The sequence below is a fragment of the Oncorhynchus nerka genome, linkage group LG8, assembly GCF_034236695.1.
Source record: "Oncorhynchus nerka isolate Pitt River linkage group LG8, Oner_Uvic_2.0, whole genome shotgun sequence".
NCBI lineage: Eukaryota > Metazoa > Chordata > Actinopteri > Salmoniformes > Salmonidae > Oncorhynchus > Oncorhynchus nerka.
Window position 1 is genome coordinate 48,945,785 of NC_088403.1, and position 21,053 is coordinate 48,966,837.

Genomic DNA, 21,053 nt, shown 5'->3' on the forward strand with positions numbered 1-21,053 from the left:
CTGGTGTTTGACATTTACATCATTTACATTTAAGTCATTTAGCAGACGCTCTTATCCAGAGCGACTTACAAATTGGTGCTTTCACCTTATGACATCCAGTGGAACAGCCACTTTACAATAGTGCATCTAGGTCTTTTAAGGGGGGGGAAGATTACTTTATCCTATCCTAGGTATTCCTTAAAGAGGTGGGGTTTCAGGTGTCTCCGGAAGGTGGTGATTGACTCCGCTGTCCTGGCGTCGTGAGGGAGTTTGTTCCACCATTGGGGGGCCAGAGCAGCGAACAGTTTTGACTGGGCTGAGCGGGAACTGTACTTCCTCAGTGGTAGGGAGGCGAGCAGGCCAGAGGTGGATGAACGCAGTGCCCTTGTTTGGGTGTAGGGCCTGATCAGAGCCTGGAGGTACTGAGGTGCCTCTCAAACTTCTTTTAGCTTTATCCTGTATCACAGCTCACTGTGGTTTTCTGACTGCCTTGAATAGATGTTCCACTCACTCACGTAAACTCAACTCTAACCCCCAGCAATGACCATCAGTCCTCACCACACTCTCTTTTCACACACCATCAAAACCACCAACATCCATGTCACTAAGAGCCCAACTCTCTCTCTCCATAACAAAAGACTGAACTAAAAATAAACTTCTTAGCTGAATATATACTTTGAACAGAATTGATGTGGTTGAGAGACTGATAATAAACATGACCATGTTCACTGTGTAATGGAGCAGTTTTCACAAACTGTTGACAACATGTGAATATGTATAAGTGCACCTTGCAGGACGCCAATCCATTCATTTTTCAACAGGGAGCAACAGTGAACGTGGAAGTCCCCACAACTGCCTCAATAGTCAAGTTGGCAGCAACTTGTAGCTATGAAGAATCTATAACAAGGTAATATAGTTATTACATGCTTATTACACATCTATAACATGGTCGAAATCATTTCCAGCATCTTTAAATAGCAGCCATCAAACAGGCCAAACAGTCGTCATCACAAAATCATTACTACTAGCCTCAACATAGTTATAATAAAGTGTAGCTTAGTAACAAGGAGCAACAATCACTCAAAATGAAACAGGCAGTAGAGAACTGTATGATGAAGACAATGACTCATTTGTTTGACTGTGTAGATTTGCAATTGAGTTCCAGGGAGTCCTTGCATAATTAAGGCACACAACCTACTGTTTTAAAGTCATATCTCCAATGAAATGTCTTGAACTAGTTTTAGACGTGTTGATAGCATGACACTCACATCCACCCACACACAGCTAACAAGTTCACAGGTACTTGAGGTCTACTCTAAGTACGAGGCTATATCTATTCTTTGGTCAGGCCTGTTGGCCTTGTACACACAGGAACCCCCTACCTGCTCTCTGTGTCTCTGTGGTTTTCAGCAGGATGTCTATTCTGGTGTCAGTCAGTTGTTTTCACATTTGTTATTGTTGTTCATGTTTCTACTGACAGCTTGCAGTCACAGCAAACCAGTTCTTTATAAACTTACTTGGATATATATAGTTATCTGAAATCAGTTTCAAACCACAAAGAACTGCTAATGAACTCTCCAAGTTAAGCATCCAACTCTCCAAGTTTACTCCATGTGTAACTCTGTGTTGTCTGTTCACACTGATATGCTTTATCTTGGCCAGGTTGCAGTTGCAAATGAGAACTTGTTCTCAACTAGCCTACCTGGTTAAATAAAGGTGAAATAAAAAAATAAACAAATCTCGGAATACGGAACCATCTATTCTATATCTATCTGCTCAGGGTGAGGGGCTATTTTAAGATGATGTCATGGGAGAACTAGTGCGTTCTCAATCAGACAAGTGTTCTAGGACTACTGCAGGGTTCCCTGTAAGGAGACCAATAGAGGAGGATCCTCCTTCTGATAGATTGCCTCCTATGAGAACAACAGTAACCAGACAGTGATACAGAGTGGATAAAGTGTGTCATGTGTATTGGTTATATTAGGCTGGGGTGTCCAATCAGTGATGCACTCACAGGTGTTACACTAAAGTTAATTCATGTTTCTGTAAATGATAGGGAATGAGACTGACATACAATTGACTTGTTTCATGCTGTAGGTGTTTGTCCCATATACACTTCCAATGCTCTACTCCTGTTCACACTTACATTTGAGTCATTTCGAAGACACTCTTATTCAGAGCAGCTTACCGGAGCAAGTAGGATTAATTGCAAAAAAAAATAAGTAAGTTATAGACCTTTAACAAGGACTTCACTGGGACTAAATGCCTGAGTGCGGAGAGACGAGTTGACAGCGTTAACCTGACCATCTCTAAGACACAGTTAGGGGACTCAGCTACATGCTAATGTGCTGCTATTGAAGTGGGCAAAGTCACATTTGGACAAGGAGCAGATTTGATTGTCAAAGGTAAACTAACTCAAGTAAGTCTTTGTTTTGGATTTTCATTTTGCATTCATGAAATTCTAAATATACAATATAAATTGTCCATTAAAAAAATCTAGCAGGACAAACAGTTGACACACCATGATCTTACTCTGTCACTCTTTTCAGAATTAGAGTTCAAGAGCATGTCTGTTGCACAGCAGCCTGTGTCTGAGTCAGTCCAGCCAGGAGACTCTGAACTGAACAATACACACTGAGACCTGTGCAGGAGAACACAGTGTCTATTGGTTCAGACAAGGCTCAGGAGAATCCCATCAAGGAATCATTAACACTCATGGAAACAGGAGTGATCAGTGTGAGAAGAACTATGAGGCTGGGTCTCCTACACAGAGCTGTGTCTACAATCTGCCCAAGTGGAACCACAGCCTTTCTGATACTGGGACTACTGTGCTGTGGCCTCGTGGGGAGATACTGTTTGGGAACGGGATCAAGCTGGATGTTGAGTGTGGTCACTCTGATGATCCACAGATGAGAATCTTGGTCCTTCTCTCTGTCATAAGAACTGGAGTTCTCCTTCACTGTCTGACCATCTTCATCACCATCTACACCACCAGGAAATAGATCAATCTAAGACAAATGACGATGGACTTTTTGCAGTAAATGTTGGAAATATCATCAACTTGTATTGGAAATTTGTATTTGTTGAGATTGCTGAGTTGTTTTGCATTCTAAAAACACATGGCCAGTGACCTTGTTTAAAAAGTTGTGTCAGTTGATTAAATTGTACTTTTGAAATCCATGTATAAGTTGCTTCTTATAGCATCAATAAATATCCATTTAAACAACTGACACTGACTGAAATAGACTTGTTCTTTCCCCTTGTGTTCTGTACTTACAGTATGTATGAATGTGTGCAGAGGGCTTCTGCAGACCCAACCTACTGATAAATGCCAATCCCACCCATGCATACACCCACACAGCGAGATGCTCACATGTACCTGCCCTCTATGGTCTGCTGTGAGCACAAAACAAGGCTGTCTCTACGCTTTGGACAGGCCTGCTGGCCTTTTACACACCCTGTGTCTCTATGTGGTTTTCAGCAGGATGTCTATGTGGTGTCAGTCTGTTTTCTCTCATTCTTTCATTGTTGTTCACAACCATGACAATAAGCAACACAGTCCACTTATATACTGTATGTCATGTAGCCTGTATCTTGTCACTTGCAAGATCATATGTTTAATTCATTCAAACTACAATCATTTGTTTACTGAGTTAAAAAATTGTATGAATGTATATTAGGCTACAGTGAAGAGGCCTATCCATGAGGTACACCCCTACTAAACTCTCAACTAGTAGCCTACACTTGAGTTAGTACATGAATGACAGAGATAAGACTGACTTTCATTCTGTAGGTGTTTCCTCCACATACCCTCACAGTAATGCTCCACCCCTGTTCACCCTTCATGTCAGGACATGTTCTTTGTATAACAGTCCCCCTATAGGTCATCAGGAGTACTGCCTGTAACTGTTACATGGGGAGGGGCTAAATCTATTTTAGGCACACAACTGAGTTTGACAACAAGTGGATACAGGTACATTAATTTGTAATGTATGCTTGAAAATGTACTCCATACTTACCAGATAATATTATACTTTTAACCCCATTAAATTAAAGATATACATATATTCTCTTTACACACTGCCTCATTGTTGGACATCTTTGATTCAGCTGGTGCCCACATAGCAAACTAAGCGTTTCCCCCCCAAAATAATTATTCTAGACACCACAAACTGTCTACCACAAACCTGTACTGGGGTACAGGTTTGTCGAGCTAATTGAGGTAATATGTACATAGGGGTAAAGTGATAATTCATAGATAATAGATTATAAATAGCGAGTAGCAGCAGCGTAAAAAAAAAGGTGTGTGTGTGTGTGGAGGGGGGGGGGGGGGTCAATGCAAATAGTACATGTAGCCATTTGATTAGCTGTTCAGCAGTCTTAAGGCTGGGGGTAGTAGCTGTTAAGAAGCCTTTTTGTCCTAGACTTGGTGCTCCGGTACCACTTGCCATGCGGTAGCATAGAGAACAGTCTATGACTGGGGTGGCTGGAGTCTTTGACAATTTTTAGAGCCTTCCTCTGACTCAGCCTGGTATAGAGGTCCTGGATGGCAGGAAGCTTAGCCCCAGTGATGTACTGGGCCGTACGTACCGTCTGTAGCACCTTACAATCAAAGGCCGAGCAGCTCCCAACCAGGCAGTGATGCAACCAGTCAGGATGCTCTCGATGGTGCAGCTTGAGACATTTTTGAGGATCTCAGGACCCATGCAAAACCTTTCAGTCTCCTGAGGGGAATTAGGTGTTGTCGTGCCCTGTTCACGACTGTATTGGTGTGTTTGGACCATGATAGTTTGTTGTTGGTGTGGACACCAAAAAACTTGACGCTCTCAACCTGCTCCACTACAGCTCCATCAATGAGAATGGGGGCATGCTTGGTGCTCCTTTTCCGGTAGTCCACGATCATCTCCTTTGTCTTGATCCCATTGCGGGAGAGTTTGTTGTCCTGGCACCGCTCTTCCAAGACTCTGACCTCCTCCCTATAGCGTGTCTCATTGTTGTCTGTGATCAGGACTACCACCGTTGTGTCTTTTGAAAACGTAATAATGGTGTTGGAGTCGTGCTTGGCCATTCAGTCATGGGTTAACAGGGAGTACCGGAGGGGACTAAGCACGCACCCCTGAGGGGCTCCCATGTTGAGGATCAGCGTGGCATATGTGTTGTTGCCTACCATTACCACCTGGGAGCAGCCTGTCAGGAAGTCCAGGATCCAGTTGCAGAGAGAGATGTTTAGTCCCAGGGTCCTCAGCTTAGTGATGAGGTTTGAGGGCACTTTGATTTTGAACGCTGAACTTGAGTCAACGGCAACATTCTCGCGTAGTTCTTCCTTTTGTCCAGGTGAGAAAGGGCAGTGTTGAGTGCAATAGAGATTGCATCCTCTGTGGATCTATTGGGGCAGTATGCAAATTGGAGTGGGTCTAGGGTTTCTGGAATGATGGTGTTGATGTGAGCCATGACCATCCTTGAAAAGCACTTCATGGCTACAGATGTGAGTTCTACAGGTCGGTAGAAATATAGGCAGATTACCTTGTTGTTCTCGGGCACAGGGACTATGGTATTCTGCTTGAAACATGTTGGTATTACAGGGACAGGTTGAAAATGTCTTTAAAGAAAGATCAATAACTCAAATTATAATGTTAAACCGTTTTTTCTCTTCTCATGCCACTAACACTAACACGTCCTCAAACAAACAGCAACCTATTTACAGTTACTCTGCGGTCTGCGATGAACACAATATGAGGATGTATCTACACTTTGTTATGGCCTGCTGCCAATGTATTGTACACAGGACCCTCTGCTCTCTCTCTCTCTCTCTCTCTCTCTCTGTTTCTGTGGTTTTCAGCACGGATGCCTCAGAACTCTTAGCTCTCTCATACTCTAGGCTATTCTACTTGCTCTTCAAGTTGACCATTTTAACAACAGTAAACCAACTCTTTTGATGAGGCAGCTAACCTAAACATAGTCGACTGAAATCTGTGAAAAAACACAATGAGCTATTTATTAGGTCATTTCAGCTAGAGCTGTAGTTCTTAGTCAATCACAACACAGTTTTAACAGTGAAGTATTATCATCACCTATAGGCCTAGAGGTATCGGCCTCCTCAATAACAAAATCATGGGAAGGGATTCTATCCAGCCAATACAATTGAGTGTAAGTCCTGAATTATGTTTTTTCAATAGATGTTTTTTTAGTGAGGTGAATTGACTGTGTGGTGATTGAAGCCCTAGTGGACAACAGTGTCATTGCATGCATGTTCCCAACACGTTCACAACTGAGTCTCAAATCAAATCAAATCAAATCAAATCAAATTGTATTTGTCACATACACATGGTTAGCAGATGTTAATGCGAGTGTAGCGAAATGCTTGTGCTTCTAGTTTCGACAATGCAGTGATAACCAACAAGTAATCTAACTAACAATTCCAAAACTACTGTCTTATACACAGTGAAAGGGGATAAAGAATATGTACATAAGGATATATGAATGAGTGATGGTACAGAGCAGCATACAGTAGATGGTATCGAGTACAGTATATACATATGAGATGAGAATGTAGACAAAGTAAACAAAGTGGCATAGTTAAAGTGGCTAGTGATACATGTATTACATAAGGATGCAGTCGGTGATGTAGAGTACAGTATATACATATGCATATGAGATGAATAATGTAGGGTAAGTAACATTATATAAGGTAGCATTGTTTAAAGTGGCTAGTGATATATTTACAACATTTCCCATCAATTCCCATTATTAAAGTGGCTGGAGTTGGGTCAGTGTCAATGACAGTGTGTTGGCAGCAGCCACTCAATGTTAGTGGTGGCTGTTTAACAGTCTGATGGCCTTGAGATAGAAGCTGTTTTTCAGTCTCTCGGTCCCAGCTTTGATGCACCTGTACTGACCTCGCCTTCTGGATGATAGCGGGGTGAACAGGCAGTGGTTCGGGTGGTTGATGTCCTTGATGATCTTTATGGCCTTCCTGTAACATCGGGTGGTGTAGGTGTCCTGGAGGGCAGGTAGTTTGCCCCGGTGATGCGTTGTGCAGACCTCACTACCCTCTGGAGAGCCTTACGGTTGAGGGCGGAGCAGTTGCCATACCAGGCGGTGATACAGCCCGCCAGGATGCTCTCGATTGTGCATCTGTAGAAGTTTGTGAGTGCTTTTGGTGACAAGCCGAATTTCTTCAGCCTCCTGAGGTTGAAGAGGCGCTGCTGCGCCTTCTTCACGACGCTGTCAGTGTGAGTGGACCAATTCAGTTTGTCTGTGATGTGTATGCCGAGGAACTTAAAACTTGCTACCCTCTCCACTACTGTTCCATCGATGTGGATAGGGGGGTGTTCCCTCTGCTGTTTCCTGAAGTCCACAATCATCTCCTTAGTTTTGTTGACGTTGAGTGTGAGGTTATTTTCCTGACACCACACTCCGAGGGCCCTCACCTCCTCCCTGTAGGCCGTCTCGTCGTTGTTGGTAATCAAGCCTACCACTGTTGTGTCATCCGCAAACTTGATGATTGAGTTGGAGGCGTGCGTGGCCACGCAGTCATGGGTGAACAGGGAGTACAGGAGAGGGCTCAGAACGCACCCTTGTGGGGCCCCCGTGTTGAGGATCAGCGGGGAGGAGATGTTGTTGCCTACCCTCACCACCTGGGGGCGGCCCGTCAGGAAGTCCAGTACCCAGTTGCACAGGGCGGGGTCGAGACCCAGGGTCTCGAGCTTGATGACGAGCTTGGAGGGTACTATGGTGTTGAATGCCGAGCTGTAGTCGATGAACACCATTCTCACATAGGTATTCCTCTTGTCCAGATGGGTTAGGGCAGTGTGCAGTGTGGTTGAGATTGCATCGTCTGTGGACCTATTTGGGCGGTAAGCAAATTGGAGAGGGTCTAGGGTGTCAGGTAGGGTGGAGGTGATATGGTCCTTGACTAGTCTCTCAAAGCACTTCATGATGACGGAAGTGAGTGCTACGGGCGGTAGTCGTTTAGCTCAGTTACCTTAGCTTTCTTGGGAACATGAACAATGGTGGCCCTCTTGAAGCATGTGGGAACAGCAGACTGGTATAGGGATTGATTGAATATGTCCGTAAACACACCGGCCAGCTGGTCTGCGCATGCTCTGAGGGCGCGTCTGGGGATGCCGTCTGGGCCTGCAGCCTTGCGAGGGTTAACACGTTTAAATGTTTTACTCACCTCGGCTGCAGTGAAGGAGAGACCGCATGTTTTCGTTGCAGGCCGTGTCAGTGGCACTGTATTGTCCTCAAAGCGGGCAAAAAGTTATTTAGTCTGCCTGGGAGCAAGACATCCTGGTCCGTGACTGGGCTGGGTTTCTTCTTGTAGTCCGTGATTGACTGTAGACCCTGCCACATGCCTCTTGTGTCTGAGCCGTTGAATTGAGATTCTACTTTGTCTCTGTACTGACGCTTAGCTTGTTTAATAGCCTTGCGGAGGGAATAGCTGCACTGTTTGTATTCGGTCATGTTGCCAGACACCTTGCCCTGATTAAAAGCAGTGGTTCGCGCTTTCAGTTTCACGCGAATGCTGCCATCAATCCACGGTTTCTGGTTAGGGAATGTTTTTATCGTTGCTATGGGAACGACATCTTCAACGCACGTTCTAATGAACTCGCACACCGAATCAGCGTATTCGTCAATATTTTTATCTGACACAATACGAAACATGTCCCAGTCCACGTGATGGAAGCAGTCTTGGAGTGTGGAGTCAGCTTGGTCTGATCAGCGTTGGACAGACCTCAGCGTGGGAGCCTCTTGTTTAAGTTTCTGCCTGTAGGCAGGGCTCAACAAAATGGAGTCGTGGTCAGCTTTTCCGAAAGGGGGGCGGGGCAGGGCCTTATATACGTCGCAGAAGTTAGAATAACAATAATCCAAGGTTTTACCACCCCTGGTTGCGCAATCGATATGCTGATAAAATTTAGGGAGTCTTGTTTTCAGATTAGCTTTGTTAAAATCCCCAGCTACAATGAATGCAGCCTCCGGATAAATGGTTTCCAGTTTGCAAAGAGTTAAATAAAGTTCGTTCAGAGCCATCGATGTGTCTGCTTGGGGGGGATATATACGGCTGTGATTATAATCGAAGAGAATTCTCTTGGAAGATAATGCGGTCTACATTTGATTGTGAGGAATTCTAAATCAGGTGAACAGAAGGATTTGAGTTCCTGTATGTTTCCTGTATATTTCCTTCATCACAGATACTGTTGACGTAGACAACAGTAATTCAACTTCACATATTTAATTGTTCTTTTGGTTCAACCATAATGCATAATAAGCATCATCAACAGGGGGAATATATTGGGTGTGCGCGGATTACCTCTAGAAAGAATATATCAAGACTTTTTAATAAAAATAGGCTTTCCCACATGAACAGGTGATGAGATGATACCCCAAACAGGGTTTTTCGACCTGTATGTGGGTGTCTGAAGAAGGATGTTTTTATTGTGATATTGCACTGTGCGCAAGAGACACATTTGTAGTTCCCATTTGGAATGTGGGTCAAGAATGTCTGAGTGGGCTCAGGGTGCATGTCTGATTTGTACTTCCGGCGCCGACAGAGATGGCCGCCTCGCTTCGCGTTCCTAGGAAACTATGCAGTTTTTTTTTTTTTACATGTTATTTCTTACATTAGTACCCCAAGTCATCTTAGGTTTCATTACATACAGTCGAGAAGAACTACTGAATATAAGATCAGCGTCAACTCACCATCAGTACGACCAAGAATATGTTTTCCGCGACGCGGATCCTGTGTTCTGCCTTACAAACAGGTCAACGGAATTGATTCCATGCAGCGACCCCAAAAAACGACTTCGTAAAAGAGGGAAACGTAGCGGTCTTCTGGTCAGACTCCGGACACGGGCACACCGTGCACCACTCCCTAGCATTCTTCTTGCCAATGTCCAGTCTCTTGACAACAAGGTTGATGAAATCCGAGCAAGGGTAGCATTCCAGAGGGACATCAGAGACTGTAATGTTCTCTGCTTCACGGAAACATGGCTCACTGGAGAGACGCTATCCGGGGCGGTGCAGCCAACGGGTTTCTCCACGCATCGCGCCGACAGAAACAAACATCTTTCTGGTAAGAAGAGTGGCGGGGGCGTATGCCTCATGACTAACGAGACATGGTGTGATGAAAGAAACATACAGGAACTCAAATCCTTCTGTTCACCTGATTTAGAATTCCTCACAATCAAATGTAGACCGCATTATCTTCCAAGAGAATTCTCTTCGATTATAATCACAGCCGTATATATCCCCCCCCAAGCAGACACATCGATGGCTCTGAACGAACTTTATTTAACTCTTTGCAAACTGGAAACCATTTATCCGGAGGCTGCATTCATTGTAGCTGGGGATTTTAACAAAGCTAATCTGAAAACAAGACTCCCTAAATTTTATCAGCATATCGATTGCGCAACCAGGGGTGGTAAAACCTTGGATCATTGTTACTCTAACTTCCGCGACGCATATAAGGCCCTGCCCCGCCCCCCTTTCGGAAAAGCTGACCACGACTCCATTTTGTTGATCCCTGCCTACAGACAGAAACTTATACAAGAGGCTCCCACGCTGAGGTCTGTCCAACGCTGGTCCGACCAAGCTGACTCCACACTCAAAGACTGCTTCCATCACGTGGACTGGGACATGTTTCGTATTGCGTCAGATAACAATATTGACAAATACGCTGATTCGGTGTGCGAGTTCATTAGAACGTGCGTTGAAGATGTCGTTCCCATAGCAACGATAAAAACATTCCCTAACCAGAAACCGTGGATTGATGGCAGCATTCGCGTGAAACTGAAAGCGCGAACCACTGCTTTTAATCAGGGCAAGGTGTCTGGTAACATGACCGAATACAAACAGTGCAGCTATTCCCTCCGCAAGGCTATCAAACAAGCTAAGCGTTAGTACAGAGACAAAGTAGAATCTCAATTCAACGGCTCAGACACAAGAGGCATGTGGCAGGGTCTACAGTCAATCACGGACTACAAGAAGAAACCCAGCCCAGTCACGGACCAGGATGTCTTGCTCCCAGGCAGACTAAATAACTTTTTTGCCCGCTTTGAGGACAATACAGTGCCACTGACACGGCCTGCAACGAAAACATGCGTTCTCTCCTTCACTGCAGCCGAGGTGAGTAAGACATTTAAACGTGTTAACCCTCGCAAGGCTGCAGGCCCAGATGGCATCCCCAGCCGCGCCCTCAGAGCATGCGCAGACCAGCTGGCCGGTGTGTTTACGGACATATTCAATCAATCCCTCTACCAGTCTGCTGTTCCCACATGCTTCAAGAGGGCCACCATTGTTCTTGTTCCCAAGAAAGCTAAGGTAACTGAGCTAAACGACTACCGCCCCGTAGCACTCACTTCCGTCATCATGAAGTGCTTTGAGAGACTAGTCAAGGACCATATCACCTCCACCCTACCTGACACCCTAGACCCACTCCAATTTGCTTACCGCCCAAATAGGTCCACAGACGATGCAATCTCAACCACACTGCACACTGCCCTAACCCATCTGGACAAGAGGAATACCTATGTGAGAATGCTGTTCATCGACTACAGCTCGGCATTCAACACCATAGTACCCTCCAAGCTCGTCATCAAGCTCGAGACCCTGGGTCTCGACCCCGCCCTGTGCAACTGGGTACTGGACTTCCTGGACGGGCCGCCCCAGGTGGTGAGGGTAGGCAACAACATCTCCTCCCTGCTGATCCTCAACACGGGGCCCCACAAGGGTGCGTTCTGAGCCCTCTCCTGTACTCCCTGTTCACCCACGACTGCGTGGCCACGCACGCCTCCAACTCAATCATCAAGTTTGCGGACGACACAACAGTGGTAGGCTTGATTACCAACAACGACGAGACGGCCTACAGGGAGGAGGTGAGGGCCCTCGGAGTGTGGTGTCAGGAAAATAACCTCACACTCAACGTCAACAAAACTAAGGAGATGATTGTGGGACTTCAGGAAACAGCAGGGGGAACACCCCCCTATCCACATCGATGGAAGAGTAGTGGAGAGGGTAGCAAGTTTTAAGTTCCTCGGCATACACATCACAGACAAACTGAATTGGTCCACTCACACAGACAGCGTCGTGAAGAAGGCGCAGCAGCGCCTCTTCAACCTCAGGAGGCTGAAGAAATTCGGCTTGTCACCAAAAGCACTCACAAACTTCTACAGATGCACAATCGAGAGCATCCTGGCGGGCTGTATCACCGCCTGGTACGGCAACTGCTCCGCCCTCAACCGTAAGGCTCTCCAGAGGGTAGTGAGGTCTGCACAACGCATCACCAGGGGCAAACTACCTGCCCTCCAGGACACCTACACCACCCGATGTTACAGGAAGGCCATAAAGATCATCAAGGACATCAACCACCCGAGCCACTGCCTGTTCACCCCGCTATCATCCAGAAGGCGAGGTCAGTACAGGTGCATCAAAGCTGGGACCGAGAGACTGAAAAACAGCGTCTATCTCAAGGCCATCAGACTGGTAAACAGCCACCACTAACATTGAGTGGCTGCTGCCAACACACTGACATTGACACTGACCCAACTCCAGCCACTTTAATAATGGGAATTGATGGGAAATTATGTAAATATATCACTAGCCACTTTAAACAATGCTACCTTATATAATGTTACTTACCCTACATTATTCATCTCATTTGCATACGTATATACTGGACTCTATATCATCGACTGCATCCTTATGTAATACATGTATCACTAGCCACTTTAACTATGCCACTTTGTTTACTTTGTCTACATACTCATCTCATATGTATATACTGTACTCGATACCATCTACTGTATGCTGCCCCGTACCATCACTCATTCATATATCCTTATGTACATATTCTTTATCCCCTTACACTGTGTATAAGACAGTAGTTTTGGAATTTTTAGTTAGATTACTTGTTGGTTATTACTGCATTGTCGGAACTAGAAGCACAAGCATTTCGCTACACTCGCATTAACATCTGCTAACCATGTGTATGTGACAAATACAATTTGATTTATTTGATTTGATCTCATGAAGCTATCTCCAATATTGCGACCACCGGGACATGGACTTGTACCCATGTACCAACTTACTATGAAAAAGTGTCATTCCAGGGAGATTTCGCAAATACATCTTGTCTTGAGCTGCAAAGGACGACTTGAGTTTTATTTTGCCCATACTGATGTTGGTTCGTATCATTGTGGAATATTCTGGTATAATGAATAGAGATGGTGCATATGCCATGAAGGTCAGTGAAGAAACTGAAAGTTTAGTAGCAAACTATGTTTCCAATTTGAATTTCAGTTTATTTTCCATCAGAATGTCGAAATGTTATGTGGTTCTCTTTAGCCAATTGTCACGTTCTGACCTTAGTTCCTTTGTTATGTCTTTCTTTTAGTTTGGTCAGGGCGTGAGTTGGGGTGGGTAGTCTGTTCTTTTTTATATGATAAAATCATCTATCATTGGTGTTATATATGATAAAAATTACAGACCTCTACATGCTTTGTAAGTAGGAAAACCTGCCAAATCAGCAGTGTATCAAATACTTGTTCTCCCCACTGTATGTACACTAATGAACAATATTTTCAAGTGAAATGAAATAGAACGGTATTAATTACTGGAAAGGAAGACCCAGAGTTACGTCTGCTGCAGAGGATTAGTTCATTAGAGTTACCAGCCTCAGAAATGGGCAATTAACTTGAACCCCGGATTGCATCTCAAAGAAATGCTTCAGAGTTCAAGTAACAATGTCACGGTTGTCATAAGAACGAGACATAGGCGCAGCGGATGTTGAGTTACACATATTTATTGCAAAGTGAAACTTAAAGAAAAAAACTATAAATCAAATAAACAAACAACTAAAAGTAACTAAGTGGTGCACAAACAAAAAACAATATCCCACAAATGCAGGTGGGGAAAAAGCCTACCTAAATATGATCCCCAATCAGAGGCAACGATAAACAGCTGCCTCTAATTTGGAACCACATTAGCACCAACATAGAAATATCTATACTAGATCACCCCCTAGTCACGCCCTGACTTACTACACCATAGAGAACTAAGGGCTCTCTATGGTCAGAGCGTGAAAAACAGACACGTCTCAACATCAACTGTTCAGAGGAGACTGTGTGAATCAGGCCTACATAGTCTAATTACTGCAAAGACACCAATAAGAAGAAGAGACTTAATGGGCCAAGAAACACGAGCAATGGACATTAGACTGGTGGAAATCTGTCTTTTGGTCATGATTAGTCCGAATTTGAGATTTTTGGTTCCAACCGCTGTGTCTTTGTGAGACGCAGAGTAGATGAAAGGATGATCTCCGCATGTGTGGTTCCCGTCGTGAAGCACGGAGGAGGAGGTGTAATGTTGTGGGGGTGCTTTGCATGTGACACTGCCAGTCATTTATTTAGAATTCGAGGCACACTTAACCAGCATGGCAACGACAGCATTCTGTAGCGATACACCATCCCATCTGGTTTGCTCTTAGTGGGACTATCATTGTTTTTTCATCAGGACAAAGACCCAACACACCTCCAGACTGTGCAAGGGCTATTTGACCAAGAAAGAGATTGATGGAGTGCTGCATCAGATGACCTGGCCTCCACAATCACCCATCCTCAACCCAATTGAGATGGTTTGGGATGAGTTGGACTGCAGAGTGAAGGAAAAGCTGCACACAAGTGCTCAGCATATGTGGGAACTCAAGACGATTGGAAAAGCATTCTAGCTGATGCTGGTTGAGAGAATGTCAACAGTGTGAAAAGCTGTCATCAAGGCAAATGTTGGCTACTTTGAAGAATCTAAAATCTAAAATATAATTGTATTTGTTTAATACTTTTTTGGTTACTACATGATTCCATATGTGTTTCAAACTGTTGATGTCTTCACTATTATTCTACAATATAGAAAACAGTACCGTATATTATTCAATTGCGGTTACAAATAATATTAGTATTTAATGTTGGAGGCTTATGATGAAAACCAACAGCCAGAAATGCAGCTTCTATGCAGTGGTGGGTAAATGTACATTATGGATCACTTTAACCCTTGGGCTGGGCTGGGCTGGGCTGGGTTAGGGTCGGTAGTATCAGCAGCACTAGAGATATTTCACTATTTCTTGTCCAAACATCAATTTCATTTCAGAAATGGTTTAATTTTTCTCAAAAAAGAAACAGCCGTATCAGGCAAATATTTGATAGCCTTGATCTAGTAACTCTGAATCGCTTTATAATGTCTTCATGGAAAGTCATTCCCGTGAAGCTCACACTATGGTAAGCCAGAGGACACACTTCTAAGATTGTCGTCAGCCAATAAAATCTCTAGTTTCAGTGTTCCCTCCTACTGTATGATGGGTACATCTAAAGTGCCATCATATATAAGGTGCATATAACGTCACCCACTGTCAGACCCACACACTGTACAGTGCAGAAGGGAGTAATGCTACAATGATGAATAGAGAAGTATTTATATTTTACATCAACTTGGGTAAGAGTAAGACATTTTAATTGAGTTCCTTATTTAATCATTTGTAGTATGTCGTTTGAATATAATAAGTGAAGTTGATGTTCTGTCTGTAATGTGTAGAAATGCCTGTGACTTTGTTTCATGTTGTTTGTTTGCTTTGACAGTTTGTGCTTTCACCAAACCAAACGTAATCCAACCAACCCCTGTGATGGTTACTGAGCTGGGAGGCTCTGTGACTCTCACTTGCCTTTGTCCTAATGTGTCGGTGACCAGATTTAATTGGTTCAAGCAGAGTTTTGGACAGGAACCCCTCCTCATGGCATCATCTCTTTATGTTGGCCAAGAGAATTATTATTCCAACAACTTTATCAAGGACTTTACTGAGACCGAACGTTTGGGTGTGAGGAGAGGAGACTACAGCTATAACTTGACCATATCCAACACAGAGCCAGGGGACTCAGCTACATACTATTGTTCCACTGCAGCCATCTATGAGCAAACATTTGGAGAGGGAACTGTTTTAATTGTCAAAAGTAACTAAACATTTGCATATTCAATTTCAAAATGTATGGCACTGTACATTGGTATGTTTCTGCAACTACTTCATCAAATGCTAGCGATGAATACATGGCTTGTTTTTCACCCACTTAGTCTTACATTAGTTACTCACCTTCTTCAGATTCAGAGTCCAACAGCATGTCTGTGCTCCAGCAGCCTGTGTCTGAGTCAGTCCATCCAGGAGACTCTGTGACTCTGAACTGTACAATACACACTGAGACCTGTGCAGGAGAACACAGTGTCTATTGGTTCAGACATGTCTCAGGAGAATCCCATCCAGGAATCATTTACACTCATGGAGACAAGAGTGATCAGTGTGAGAAGAGCCCTCAGGCTGGGTCTCCTCCACAGAGCTGTGTCTACAACCTCCCCAAGAGGAACCTCAGCTTCTCTGATGCTGGGACTTACTACTGTGCTGTGGCCTCATGTGGGGAGTTACTCTTCGGGAACGGGACCAAGTTGGACATTGACGGTAGGTGATACAGCTTCTATTTTATTTTATATCTACTGTATAGTCTACTGTGTAGAACATACATTTACCTGCTATTCTGGTTTCTTCTATTACTGTTTGAATTTCAACAGACCATAGAGCAGATCCTCTTCTCTTGGTGTCCTGCCTGGGTGTAGTATTGGGTGTCACGTTCACCTTGATCATTGTCCTGGTTTGCATCATGTACAAGATGAACAACACAACATGTGTGCAGTGCAGAGGTAAGTTACTATCCCTTGATATTCATTGATGTCACCATTTGTTGCTGTTTCAGTAGTGGAAGAAGTAGAAGTATCCTAATCTTTTTTGTCATTCGTTTTAGGACTCGTCTCTCAGACCAGAGGTCTTGCAGTTACCAGGTCAGATGTAGGGGTAAGCAGAAATACTTTTATATTGTTTGAAGTCTATTGTGAAGCCTGTCTTTAACCAACTTCACTATTTTGGGTTTTAAAAAAACTACATTTAAAATAATTGATTGTCAACAATGCTATTTTGTGCTTCACAGGACCAAGATGGAGACAGTCTCCATTACGTAGCTCTGAATCTGAGCAACAAGAAGAACAGGTCTAGAAGACAGAGAGGTCACATGGAGACAGTGGTGTATGCTGGGATCAGACAGTAGAACTGGATGAATGTACCAATGATCCTTTTATACTAGATAACTCTTTATTAACTAGTTCTAGCTTCATGAACTATCTATGAATTCGTAAGCAGTCAAATGTGATGAAAACAGTGGTCATAGCTTGTTTGTTATACAATGTTGAAATAATTGAATGCATTGCTATTTTTTTATTTTAATAATAATAATAATAATAATAATTAGAGGTGGTGCTTATATTTGTCTTGGTACACAAGTGTGTAATGGAAATGTTTCGTGTTGTTGTTGCTAATCCCAACTCCCCCTGAGACACCCGCAGGGAGTGGGTTCACAGCCAGGGTCACCATTGTATAGCACCATTGGAGCAATTAGGGTTAAGTGCCTTGCTCAAGGGCACCTTTACAGATTATTTTTATTTTATTGTATTTGTTGTGCCTAATTTAGCAACAGTAAACCAGTTACTTGTGTAAAGAAAAATAAAGTGTTTCCAACTGTTTGAATTTGAATAAATTGAACCCACTGCATACTATGATGATGTGGCACGTTGTACAGACGGATGCTATTAACTGTCTCAGATATTATGGTCTGTTTACAAAGCCTTGTGGTGAAGGTGGAAGTGTTGCAGTAACTTTCCACTGATGGAAACTAACCTCTTATAGACATTTAACACAGGAAGACTGACCTGCACCCACACTACTCTCCACTTTGTCCCTTAGGGCCCCTTACTGTTCACACTACTTAGTGGGTGTGAAACAGACCTTTAGTGCAACAAGGACTTCTCAACACAAATGTGTAGGACAAAGTTGACTTAATGATGTGATGTCTAGCAGTACCACATGTTATGGGAAATGATTTAGGCCTCTTGCAATAGATCTACTCATCGTGAAAGTTGCACAACAGCCAGCACCACAGAACGAGGACAGGCCATAGTCAGCTGTCATTATTATTTTTTTTTTTAAAGACATAACATAATAAACCAATTTTACACTCCGTATATCTCTATTCTCTGTCTACAGAACATCTCTGCGACCACATATACACATTTACACATTTATTAAAGGAATAGCAGTTTAGCTGAATATGTGTCAGGCTCCATCACAACATTAGAAATGGAGGAACACCAAGTCACATCTATTTCTTATCACAGATGAAGTGCCTTTTTATTGAACCTTTATTTAATTAGGTTTAGTCTCGTTGAAATGTTAAAAAAAAAAAATTCAAGAGAGACCTTGTGCTTGCACACCGCAAGAATCTCTCTGACTCTACATACCTCATAGATATACAGTTCAAGTCGGAAGTTTACATACACTTAGGTTGGAGTCATTAAAACTCGTTTTTCAACCACTCCACAAATTTCTTGTTAGCAAACCATAGTTTTGGCAAGTTGGTTAGGACATCTTTGTGCATGACACAAGTACATTTTCCAACAATTGTTTACAGACAGATTATTAATTTTCAAACACCTGAAGGTACCATGTTAATCTGTACAAATGGGAACACGCAGCCGTCATACCGCTCAGGAAAGAGACGCGTTCTGTCTCCTAGAGACGAACATACAGTACTTTGGTGCGAAACGTGCAAATCAACCCAAGAACATTAGTAAAGGACCTTGTGAAGATGCTGGAGGAAACAGGTTCAAAAGTATCTATATCCACAGTAAAACGAGTCGTATATTGAAATAACCAGAAAGGCTGCTTAGCAAGGAATAAGTCTCTGCTCCAAAACCGCCATAAAAAAGCCAGACTACAGTTTGCAACTGCACATGGGTGATCCTAACTGACCTAAGACAGGGAATTTTTACTAGGATTAAATGTCAGGAATTGTGAATAACTGAGTTTAAATGTATTTGGCTAAGGTGTATGTAATCTTCCGACTTCAACTGTACACATTGCCGCTCTTGCGGCTGGTGAGTCTCTGATCCACCTCTACGCAGACGACACCATTCTGCATACTTCTGGCCCTTCTTTGAACACTGTGTTAGCTACCCTCCAGACGAGCTTCAATACTGTACAACTCTCCTTCCGTAGCCTCCAACTGCTATTAAATACAAGTAAAACTAAATGAATGCTCTTCAACCGATCTCTGCCTACACCTGCCCGCCCGCCCAGCATCACTACTCTGGACGGTTCTGACTTAGAATATGTGGATAACTACAAATACCTAGGTGTCTGGTTAGACTGTAAACTCTCCTTCCAGCCTCACATCAAACATCTCCAATCCAAAGTTAAATCTAGAATTGGCTTCCTATTTCGCAACAAAGCATCCTTCACTCATGCTGCCAAACATACCCTCGTAAAACTGACCATCCTACCGATCCTTGACTTCGGCGATGTCATTTACAAAATAGCCTCCAACACCCTACTCAACAAATTGAATGCAGTCTATCACAGTGCCATCCGTTTTGTCACCAAAGCCCCATATACTACCCACCGCTGCGATCTGTACGCTCTCGTTGGCTGGCCCTCGCTTCATACTCGTTGCCAAACCCACATCTACAAGACCCTGCTAGGTAAAGTCCCACCTTATCTCAGTTCGCTGGTCACTATAGCAGCACCCATTCGTAGCACGCGCTCCAGCAGGTGTATTTCACTGGTCACCCACAGGGCCAATTCTTCCTTTGGCTGCCTTTCCTTGCAGTTCTCTGCTGCCAATGACTGGAACGAACAACAAAAATCTCTGAAACTGGAAACACTTATCTCCCTCACTAGCTTTAAGCACCAGCTGTCAGAGAAGTTCACAGATCACTGCACCTGTACATAGCCCATCTTTAAAACATAGCCCATCTATAAATAGCCCAAATAATTACCTCATCCCCTAATGTATTTATTTATTTTGCTCCCTTGCACCCCAGTATTTCTACTTTGCACATGCACCTACTGCACATCTACAATTCCAGTGTTTTTAATTGCTATATTGTATTTACTTCGCCACCGTGGCCTTTTTATTGCCTTTACCTCCCTTATCTCACCTCATTTGCTCACATCGTATATAGACTTGTTTTTGTACTGTATTATTTACTGTATGTTTGTTTATTCCATGTATAACTCTGTGTTGTTGTATGTGTCAAACTGCTTTGCTTTATCTTGGCCAGGTTGCAGTTGTAAATGAGAAATATACTGTATATATATATATATATATATATAAACAATTTGTAAGTCGCTCTGGATAAGAGCGTCTGCTAAATGACTTAAATGTAAATGTAAATGTATATATATATATATATATATATATATATATATATATATATGTATATGATTTACAGTAAATGCTCTCTTTGTAAGAAGTGCAGTGTCTGTTCACACACCTACCAGGAAGGGTGTTATTTGATAAATCTCCCACCAATCAGAGAGAATAGGTGACTTTCTGTCTTTCTCTGTAACTGTCAGGTAAGAAGCCTACTGATCACAGGACTGCACCAGTCCATTTGGTTCAGGGCAAGCGAGAGTAACCACGAAGGATGGACTGCAAGATGACCCCATTATTATCTGTCTGGTGATTCTGCATCTCACTTGTAAGTACTGTATGTGCATATCTACAGTAGACTGCCTAGTCCATTTCTCATGTGTTTCAGTAGCTATTTACGCTAAAGATTACTGACATTGTCTTCTACCTTGGCTCAACTTACTGACATGGCTTCACTGTAACTCTTATGCAAACTGTGAATTTATACATTTTTCTTCTACATCAATTAGCCAAACTTGAGCCCTTTACCTCTGAATGATTTACACCATGTGCAAACACAGGGGCGAACTGGGACCAAAAATCGTAGTATTTTAGTATTTTGATACTTTGTAGATAGAGTCTCCCAAGTGGCAGAGCAGTCTGAAACACTGCATTGCAGTACAAACTGCGTTGCTACAGGTGCTGGTTCGATACCCATGCCGGCTGCGACTGGGAGACCCATGAGGCGACGCACAATTGGCCCAGCGTTGTCCGGGTTAGGGGAGGGTTTGGCCAGCCGGGATG

General features: G+C 43.4%; 1 protein-coding gene across 2 annotated transcripts; it reads left to right on the forward strand.

Moving 5' to 3' along the window:
- Positions 1-15,391: 15,391 nt before the first annotated feature.
- Positions 15,392-17,619, forward strand: LOC115133488 (uncharacterized). Of its 2 annotated transcripts, XM_029666752.1 has the most exons (6): positions 15,392-15,462; positions 15,606-15,974; positions 16,121-16,471; positions 16,582-16,710; positions 16,812-16,861; positions 16,995-17,619. In XM_029666752.1, exons 1-6 carry the CDS (start codon positions 15,423-15,425, stop codon positions 17,109-17,111), a joined length of 1,056 nt encoding a protein of 351 aa, XP_029522612.1. In that variant the 5' UTR covers positions 15,392-15,422; the 3' UTR covers positions 17,112-17,619. The 2 variants fall into 2 exon arrangements, with proteins under 2 accessions (XP_029522612.1, XP_029522611.1); XM_029666751.1 differs by having other exon boundaries at positions 15,397-15,974.
- The last annotated feature ends 3,434 nt before the right edge of the window (positions 17,620-21,053 follow it).

Coding starts and splice junctions, on each gene's coding strand:
- LOC115133488 (XM_029666751.1), top strand. CDS start 15,554: ATGTGTAGAAATGCCTGTGACTTTGTTTCATGTTGTTTGTTTGCTTTG. Junction 16,472..16,581: donor GACCAAGTTGGACATTGACG/GTAGGTGATACA, acceptor GAATTTCAACAG/ACCATAGAGCAGATCCTCTT. Junction 16,711..16,811: donor AACATGTGTGCAGTGCAGAG/GTAAGTTACTAT, acceptor CATTCGTTTTAG/GACTCGTCTCTCAGACCAGA.